We start from the raw sequence: 10102 nt of genomic DNA, 5'->3' as shown, positions 1-10102 counted from the left end.
TGGTTAAATACACAGACAAAATGTAACTTTAGAATTTAAATGACTCAGTTGTAATACCATCTTTCTCCACTAGAGGGATGTCAGAGTGAACCAAAGCAGTGGTACGTTTCAAAATGCTTTATATACAAGTTGCACATACAACATAAAGACTTAAACAATATAAGATTTATACACTTTGTACATTAAATGACTAGAAACCACTGATGGGGAAAAAGTCATGTCAGTTTACACAGTTCAGATCAATCCACAGTGTCGTTCAACTCTGTTACATCTCAGGCCATTGCAAAACTAAATATTACTAAACCTTTCCAGCAGAGAAATGTTTGAAACTTTTTTGTCAATATGTCAAACAAAAGTGTTTCTAGTCATCGACAGGATTCACATTAGGACGAGGAAAGTTTAATGGTTTAGTGTCAGTGGGCTCCTAACAGACGATACCCACAGGAGTAAGGCACAGTGACAGATTCAGAGTATGCAAAGGGAAAATACAATATTTTGTACAGAGCGTTTGTGCCTTTGTTTTTGGAAAACAGTTATGAACTGGTGCAGCCAGACATTCACTCAACACAGAACTACTCCGAGACAACAGAGAAATCATGAACGCAATATCAACAAATTGGCAAGTTTATCACAAACTGGCAGCCTTTCACAAACTGAATGTCAACATAATGATAAGGAGGATATATTGTGCTGCAAAGCGCTTGATTAATGTGCCACAGTTGGAGTAAGTCACATGGCTCAGTCGAGACATGTTGTTCTGCAGTTTGTCCACAAGAGGGAGTACTTTTCCTTTACATTATGTCCACTAGTCCAATAGTACTGGAGTTAATCAGGAGTTCAGTCATTGTCTTTTTGCCCCATATCTGCCTGCAGCACAAGGTGAGAGAAAAGGCTGTAAGCCAAGGTCACTTTGCACATGCAACTGTGCCCTGCATCAGCAGTAGACTGTGTACATGTTGCATATTGTGCGGAGCGGGCCGTGCTGCTCCCTGGGGCTTTAGCTGTCCTCCTCCTCCTTCTGTTCCTCTTTCGGGACGTCCGGGACTCGGAAACACTCCCCAAAGAAGTTCACCAGCGACTGGCTCAAGTGCTGCTGTGTGCCCTCACTGTGCAAGAAGTGTCCCTCATCAGGATAGATCTAGAAAGGACCACAGCGAGTGAGTATAAAGACATCTGCAGCCATTAAACTCAAACAAAATAAAAATACTGACATTTTGTTTGGATTTGCATTTTCCCCAAGAGCATTTTCTGATCTTATGCAAAACTGACTCATGTCTTTAAGCTTTAAGTCATGTTATAATACTGTTACCACAAAATAAACAGACCTGGAGTTGTATTTGTTTCATTCACACATGCTTGAGTAACACTTTACTATGATGACATCACAAGGTGGAACAGAGCGTTTTCTGTTTGAGAGAAGATCTCAGTCTAAATATGCAGCATGTATATGTCTAACATGTGCAAAATAAAACACAACTCCAGGTCTGTTTGTGATGCGGAAACATTAAAACAGATCAGAAAATAGTGTAATACGGGACGTTTAAAGATGCACTGTGTTGCGTAACTTTTCTGTCTCCATGGAGACGAGCAGATCTGTGGAGAAATGACCCCACTCACAATAAGAAGTCATGTTTTTCAGGGAATTTTTAAGCAATAAACAGTACTGAATAAATGCAAGACGCTACAGTGTATTGCGGACGATTACAGGCAAAGCAAGAACATCTCAAATCAGAAAAGTTACACAGTGCAGCTTTAAATAATAATACTTGCTGTGAGGACCAATCAAAGTCAACGTAGAAGAAAAGTGTCCTCTGTTCTGAAGACTTGATTTGGAGGTAATATGTCGCTTTTGAAGATAACTCAAACACATCAGAATCACTCCACTTCGAGAAGGTAAATGAGCAGAACTACGACACGTTTAAAAGCTCGGAGAAGTCGATTTAGCAGAATAACGCCGATTTAACTGATAAAATGTACAATGTAGATGCAAACTTAAACCTGACTGACTGCCATTACTCAGCCCCAATAGCGACGTGCCACTCACCTGTAGCGTGTAATTAGCGTTCTCGTTGATTAAATGGTTGATAAACTTGGCAGTGTGCTGAAAGTGGACCTTTTCTGTGAAAGATGAGAGCAGACAGAGGCATTAGGCTGATAGTGTTTCACCGGCGGCCTCATTAAGTGGTAATGCGTTGCCAGACGTGCTCTAAATCTCTCACCGTCAGCAGTGGGGTGAACAATCAGGTACTGCTTCTCCACGAGCTGACCCGCTCTGTGCGCTAAATTGGCCATCTGACAGGACGAGACAAAATCCAACATTACTTTTTAAATGCTCCCAATTACCATCATTCACGCTGTTAAAAAAAACAACAGATTTAAAAGACATTAAAAGGCGATAGCTTTACCGTGTAGACTCTGGCATCCGTCTTCGAGCCCAGATATCTTTCTGAAAACGCAGACGCTGTGAAGAAGGAAATACAGACGGACGTGAGAATCTGTAACTATGAGGAACAGACCAAGCAGCCAGAGTATCAACTTTACAATTTCAACGTTTATTTTTATTTTTATTTAAACAGTCAGAGCCCAAAGAGATGACTCAGACTCTGTTTTTCATGAGCGCATTGTGTAAAATATAGAAAAACATCATCAAAAACGATAATATGAGCTAATAAACGCTCTTATGTTCAAGTTTGTTTCATGCTCTGATGATGTAAAGTTGATGTTGTTTAAATCACATTTCTCACCTCTGGACTCACTACAAAAAAAGCCAGTTTTCAAAGGCTGCAGGTGGTTTATAATGACGCTTTACGGGTGCTCTTTACGGGTGCTCTTTGTGGGTGCTCTTTGTGGGTGCTCTTGAGGAGGCCGAGATGTTTGACACTTTTGCTGCACTAAGAACTTTAACGTACAGTTTTATTTGCAGCTGAATTAAGTCAGAAAATGAAAAAATAATGTCACTCATAAACATTTTGTCACGATCCTAGTCTGTCCTGCCTTTCCGCACCGCTTTCCCCACCTCCCTTCTGTGTCCGAGCGCGGAGTTGGGCGGAGATTTGGGCTCCTCCCACACACACCTGGAGCTAATTGTCAATCAAGCTGCACCTGAGGAGGACAAAAGGAGCCAGGACACTCGGCGTATCCACTGTGGTACCGCTCTGCTCGGCTCGGTTCATGGTTTTCCTCTTTGTGACTCTTTCTACGTTGGATATTTTTTGCTCCTCGTCAGATCCCGCTTGGCTCCTCCGTCTCCGACCCAGCTCGCCACGACTGGTACGGATCTCACCTCGTTTCAAGCTCCGCCGCTCACGCTTTACTCCCGGACCACGACAAACAACCCCACTCTCAACTCCCTGATCAATCTACCTTCATTTGCACGTTTAAAACTGTTAATAAACATTGTTAAACTGTTCCCCCGAGTTCTTTTTGGTCCCTCCTGTCAGTCGTTACAACACATTCAGTGCTGGTGTGGCTCTTTTACGAAGGTTTGAACTTTGAGAGAGTTTAAATGAGAGAGAGAAGTGTATAAAGTGTGTGGTGAGGGGTTTTACAGCTGCAAAACGTATAGAATAATGTCAAAAATAAAGCTGACGACTGCGGATTTCGACTATTACGGGTTATTTTTAGAACGTAACCCCCACGATAAACAAGGGACCGCTGTAAAAATCTATTTCAAAACATTAAAAACAGGAGCAGGTGTGATTCTAAATGTTTATCTCCACATTATTAAAGTGTTTTTAGTGGCATTAATGTGTCTAGTTTTGCACGTTCTTCAAATATATTACATTTCTGGGAAGCAAAATAACCAAAAAGCTCTTTCCCCAACACTTTTTAGACCTGGATAATCATGAGATCTTGTACTAAAAGTTCACGTATCAACTGAAAACGCGTAAAATTCATACCATAGAGTTCAAAGTCTGTGATGGGGGAGACGGCCGTTCCACATTTGAGCTTCGTGAACTCGGAGCTCAGGAGAAGAGTGGCCAAGTATCCTCCATAAGCCTGAACGAGAAAACACGCTGAAAGCACATTCTGCATCGTAATCAGAGACTAAATTTTAAAAAACGTCACTCTTACTTTTCCATAAACTCCCATCCGATTCTTGTCAATGTACGGCTCTTTGGATATGAACCTAAAACGACACGTTATTCAAATAAACACATCGATTTCAAAGTTTAAACATCAAGTCTACACACAAAATTATATATTATTATCAGTTATTTTAGTTATTTTCATGACCTGGATTTATGTTGTTGATTTTGTTAAAGATTACAAATTTTTTAAGCCAAACTGTCAGTAAAGAAGCACGTTTCAGAGACAATTCTTTTATAAATATATGAAATAATGAAGATTTAATTTAAGTGAATAAATCTGAATATGTTATTTTAAATGTTTGGGACGTTTGGACAAGTTCAGAGTATTTATGTCATATAGATATTACTTTTTGGTGTAAATATGCTGTCCTTACGTTAATTATTATCAGTTATTTTAATTATTATCAAGGCCTGGATGTCATGTTGTTGATTTTGTTAAAGATTAAAGATATTTTAAGTCAAAATCTGTCAGTAAAGAAGCACGTTTCAGAGACGATTATGTTAAAATCAGCCAAATAATGAAGATTTTATTGACATTAATACATCTAAACTGCCCAAACACTTAAAATAGAGAGTATTTATGTCATATAGATATTACTTTTTGGTGTAAATATGCTGTCCATACGTTAAATATTATCAGTTATTTTAATTATTATCATGGCCTGGATTTATGTTGTTGATTTTGTTAAAGATTACAGATATTTTAAGTCAAAATCTGTCAGTAAATAAGCACGTTTCAGAGACAATTCTGTTAAAACCAGCCAAATAATGAAGTTTTAATTGAAGTGAATAAATCTGAACTCGTCTAAACGTCTCAAACACGCGTCCTGTCGATATTATCACGTGTGTAAATCTGTGGTTAAACCTGAGCGCCTCCAGCTGGTCCCGCTCCTCCAGTTTCCCCAGCCTTCGTCGGACTTTGTGGAGGAGGTTGGTGCCCTGGAAGCCGCTGCCGTGCCCGTCGAAGCGGATCACGATGGTGCTGAAGCTGCTGACCAGAGCTGTGGCCCAGTCCACCTGGAACTGCTCCGTGACCATCTGACCACCGGGGGTGCCGTCGCTGCAAAACGGTTTTTGAATAATTGAAGTCGCCCTTAATATTCACATAAACTTTTAAATCTCAAGGACGTTTCTCAAAGCAAACAGGAGCGCTGATATCTATTGCAGACCCACTGAAACGGTTGCATAATATTACACCAGCAAATTGATTCTGACGGGGAAAAAACAGCCGTGAGCCGCGTTCAGGCTTAACAACAATTTTCAGCCAGAAAGAAATACTCCGGTTTCCTCTGTTCTTTTTAAAAACTCAATTACAAATCCAACAGTTGGGACATAGTGGAAGTAAAAGAACAAATAAAACGCCATTATTCTGCTTTTTTTGTGATATTTGTTTTGTTTTCTGTGATATTTTAAATTAAATCAACAGTTTATTTTGAATTCCACCTCACTTAATCTTAATTTTAATCATTTTAGTGCTTAACGAACTTTCTACGGCCTTGCTGCGCGTAAACCTGCCATGATGACGTAATCGCTCTGTAATTGTACGTGCTCTTGTCAGTAGGGGGCGGTGTGGGGTGTTTTATGACTGTGTTCTACGTTCAAAAAGCCAGAAAAAGTCGTCATTTTATTGGTTCGAGAGAGAAGCAGGACTCAGCTTATTTCGAGAGGCGTAATTTGGTAATAAACACGTTCCTCGCTGTGAGTACGAGACGTTACGATAAGTACTGCAGTATATCGAGATGGAACATTTATTTATCGTGTGTATTTTTACTTTCCTACTGTAATAGCGCGGATCTTTTGGTTGTTTTTCTGTCCTACAATAAGATACTTAACCTCTATGTCTCATTCTAGATCAGGGGTGGGAAAAGTTTTTGAGACACGGGCCACATTGGGTTATAAAATTAGACAAAGGGGCGGGGCCAGGATGTATATTTGTAAATACAGTATTAAATTGGAGATTAGGTCTGTGACATGTGGCAAAAACGTGAATATTCAAGGCTCATCGTACAAATTGTTTTCCAAATGCATTCTTTTAAAAACTCGCCTTCAGAGAAACGCTTGCTAGCTTTTGCCAATTTGAATACCAGCAAAAAAAACTTTGATTGGACTTTGGTGATATAATATTTTGTTGTCCACGTTGTATTAAACACCCAGCGCTCACTGTCCACTTTTTTCTTTGATAAGCGCTGATAAGAGAATAAGAGTAATACAAGGTTGATGTAGCTGAAACGCGCAGTAATTTGGTCACATTCGACGGGCCGGATTAAAAACCCCAACGTGCCGTATGTGGCCCCGGGGCCGTAGTTTGCCTGCTGCATCCTCACTACTAAAGTCTGTCATTCTGCGATTTATTTTTTTAACAGTATTGTACATTGTATTGTCCTTTTTTTTTTTTTTTTAAACAGTTTATTTTCATGGTTTTCACAGTAACAAAATAAATACCTACATACATACTAATAGTAATACAAATACAGGTTTTGTTTTTTGTGTCATAAATTAGTTCCAATATTATCGTTTATCATCTATTTTTTCTTCAGCGATATATCCACAGACTTTTAACGTCTTTCTCATTCTGTAAAGCACTTTAAATTACTTTGTGTACGATTGTGCTGTACAAATAAACTTGCCTAGCCTAACCTGCTAGCCCAGAGGCGTCAAACTCATTTTCACTGAGGGCCACATCAGCAAAATGGCCGCCATCAAGAGCCAGATGTAACTGTGCGGCAGGATAAATGTCACTAAATGTAAACAAATGTCATGTAAAATAAATGTAACTACTTTTAAACTTGTTAAATAACTGTTTCTGGATTTATTGCGTATTCAAGTTGCAAATATTACATGTCTGTGTAACTCCGTATTTCAACACTGCTTCAAAAACAGCCTTTTAATTATTGGACAATTTGTTGTTTTTCTTGAAGACTAACTTTTTATACTTAGCTCCGTGTTTGGTGTCAAAATGTCGACGTAGATTGTACCGACCGCGCCTCATAACACAAAAAACATACAGATTTTCTCCATAAAGCACAAACTTGTATTCACATTTAGCACCTTTCTTGAAACTGCCTTCCACGCCGACAATTTTCCTCTTCCTGAACAATTTGTGATGATTATTTGCAAATATTTTTCAGAGTGACTTGTTGGGAAAATCTCATTAGTTTATTGTCAGTGCACACATTAAAGCAGCGTAGACTTATTTTAAAATGACAGTCAAGCCTTATTTTACCTTCTCACGGGCCACATAAAATGATGTGGCGGGCCGCATTTGACCCCCGGGCCTTGAGTTTGACGCACATGTGCTAGCCGTTGCGTTCTAAACAGGAAGTGGCTCCATCGTCGCCTCTCGCTCTGTAACTGCTGTTGTCAAACTCGTCTTTTTTGGTCTTAAATGTTCATATCTACACGATCCTGGTGTTTTTATTTCACTATTGTGTCTGTAAATCAAGATATGAACATTAATAACAGACAAACCAGCCGCCTTCTTTCACTAGTATCGTTAGCAACAGGTTTGATTGACAGCGTTGCTAAGCGTCCGCTCCCTGTTAAACCAGTGGTGCGAGCGAGAAGGGGCGTTACCTTCCACAGCCTCGCTCAGGATTGGCTCTTTGGTTGCTATGACACTTCCAAATATGAAACTCGGCTCGAAATTCGCCGCTATACCTGCTCTAGCATCGACGAGCTTCATTTAACCGGAGCTGAACGTGTTTTCGTGACAGGCCTAGTACCACGATTGAAAAGTAAACGTAAAAAAAAACATCAACGAGCTACAATTTGTCTAAAACGAACCACTTAAACTGCAATCTTAGCAAGAAAAAACACTGTTGAATAATAAAATAAACGTCTTAATTGGTGTTCTCGTTCGTAGAAACAGGTCTGGGTGCGTTCGTACTCACACGAGGAGGAGTAAAGGGTAATGCGCCGTGTCCACGAACGCCGCCGGCTTCAGGATCTGCATGGTCAGAGCTGAAACAGACACACGGCGGTCACACACGGCACGGACAAAAGAAAGTCTGGTGACGTTTCTGAGGAGGTAACGGCATTAGAACACGACTCAAACCCCACACGAGTCCATTTTGTGTAACGTAGGACCTTAAGTGAGTGAACTGGAGGTAAAAGACGTACTGTAGTCGTCGATAGTGATGGTGTCGTACTCCACGCGAGGCATCTGCATGTTGTTGTACGTCACGTTCAGCTTCTCGTTCGTCTCTATGTCCAGTATCTCTGTGGACGCAAAGGAACATGGAGGAACTGGTGGAAATAAACACATCATTTTAACTTGAATTATCAGAACGTTTGGGTAAATGAAAATGGAAAAAGAAAGTGTCTAATTGAGATTTTTCTAACATTGCAAGTAGATTTTTTATGTGTTTTAATAGTAGGATTTTTAGTTCATGTTTTAAATTAAGGAGGAATAATAATGGTAGAGAGAAGACGTGATGTATGAACTGATGAACTTACATGAGAATCAAGCATTTTAGCGTTTGGAGATGTTTCTGTCTCACTCTTTGTTCACTTTTATTAGACATTCCTCTGGTTTTTAAAGTCTAAACTTCAGGGTCTGCACGTTTCAAATTCCTCAACTCCTTCCTACTTTTTTTCTGTGATCGTTCAAATTGTGGTTTTGATTCACTAGAGTTTTACCCTGTTGCCTTTTTAGAAAATGTAACTGGACAAATACTCAGGTAAAGTTTAAGTCAACATTTTTTAGCTGTGGTACTTAATTTTGTTACTAGAGCAAAAAAAAAATACAAAAAGTGTCAAGTAAAAATATTGAAGTAACTGTTTAAAAAAAAGACTAACAAGTAAAAGTATTTTGCGTCTAACAAAGCTACAAATGCAGTGATTTTGATTAAGTTTTGTGCTGATTTTTGTTCAGCAGAAACAAATGAAACAATCTTTTAACCATAGCTGATTTTTGTATTTGTATATTTTTGTTTGTTCAAATTATGAATGTGTTAAAATAAACCCTCAGACTTTTCAGCAGGTTCCAAACAAAAAGAAAAAATACTTTTACTTTTCAGTCCTGTTCACAAATGTAGTAAAGTAGAAAGTACAGATATCTGCTAGTATCTGTAAAAAATATCCACTTTAAAGACTAAAGTACAGATGCCAAAAATGTACAGTACTTTACAACTTTTACTTTATGTTCCACCACTGCGTACCGGTTAGTTATATATATATTATACTACTTTCACTACTACGATGTGAGGAGTTCACAAATACGTTTAAGCCCTGAATGAGTTTTTAGAATGAGTTTTTTTGGTGTTGTTGTGGTTGTAGTACTCTAAAGGACCAGTCGGGGGCTTTTATTTCTGGAAAACCTGTAGTAGGAACAATTGTACTTACAGTTACAGTTCAAGTTTTTTAATAGTTGTAGTATAAACAGTATGTAATGCAGTGGCAGTAGTATAAATAATGGGTTACTTTAAATCAGGGGTGTCCAAACTACGGCCCAGGGGCTAAATGCGGCCCTCAGACTAGTTTTTATTGGCCCTCAGACCTCCTGCTGAAGCACTTTTTACAGCAAATTAAACTATTTCTAGTCTGGATACCTCTGCTGTAAATGTATAGAATTATTACTCAAGTATATTTTACCTCCATATGATAAGAATAAAACACAAAACCAGTCATTTTTAATAGTAGTTCTTATGTTTTTTGGAAGCAGTAAGTAAATAAATGTAGTACTTCGAGATAATACTTGTAACTGTGAGAACTTGAGGTAAGATTTGGACCCGTTACGTAAAAGGTAAACACTCACTTTGTTTGTCACTCGTCTGATAAACAGCCACACTCGGTATATCAGGACCTGGAGAAATAAAATACAAACACAATATACACAAAATATTAACTGAGTATTGTTGAATGGCATCCACATGATCTATTTAAGATTTCAGACGCGCTGTTCGTCCAAATCTTTACAATCCAAACTGTTTTCCCAGGAGAAGTGCTTCGTTTTCCTCGCCGTTATTTCACCGCGGAGCAATTCTCCAAAGAACTTCCATGGAAACACTGCT

At 38.9% G+C, this 10102-nt stretch overlaps 1 protein-coding gene across 3 annotated transcripts in view; it reads right to left on the bottom strand.

Annotated features, from left to right (window-relative positions):
• Positions 1 to 103: 103 nt before the first annotated feature.
• The window catches only part of LOC117385715 (dipeptidyl aminopeptidase-like protein 6), a 167675-nt gene continuing 157676 nt past the window's right edge, over positions 104 to 10102 (bottom strand). For all 3 annotated transcript variants that reach the window (XM_055228485.1, XM_033983031.2, XM_033983032.2), the window contains exons 17-26: positions 9847 to 9894; positions 8211 to 8309; positions 7982 to 8051; positions 4957 to 5151; positions 4075 to 4129; positions 3900 to 3999; positions 2406 to 2461; positions 2220 to 2292; positions 2045 to 2118; positions 104 to 1138 (exon numbers count right to left, since the gene is read on the bottom strand). In XM_055228485.1, the coding sequence (XP_055084460.1) occupies positions 998 to 1138; positions 2045 to 2118; positions 2220 to 2292; positions 2406 to 2461; positions 3900 to 3999; positions 4075 to 4129; positions 4957 to 5151; positions 7982 to 8051; positions 8211 to 8309; positions 9847 to 9894 (911 nt within the window). In that variant the 3' untranslated portion in view covers positions 104 to 997. The remainder of the gene's footprint in view (positions 1139 to 2044; positions 2119 to 2219; positions 2293 to 2405; positions 2462 to 3899; positions 4000 to 4074; positions 4130 to 4956; positions 5152 to 7981; positions 8052 to 8210; positions 8310 to 9846; positions 9895 to 10102) is intronic.

This window comes from Periophthalmus magnuspinnatus, chromosome 17 (assembly GCF_009829125.3).
Source record: "Periophthalmus magnuspinnatus isolate fPerMag1 chromosome 17, fPerMag1.2.pri, whole genome shotgun sequence".
Classification (NCBI taxonomy): Eukaryota; Metazoa; Chordata; class Actinopteri; order Gobiiformes; family Gobiidae; genus Periophthalmus; species Periophthalmus magnuspinnatus.
This window is presented reverse-complemented; position numbering and strand designations above follow the sequence as displayed.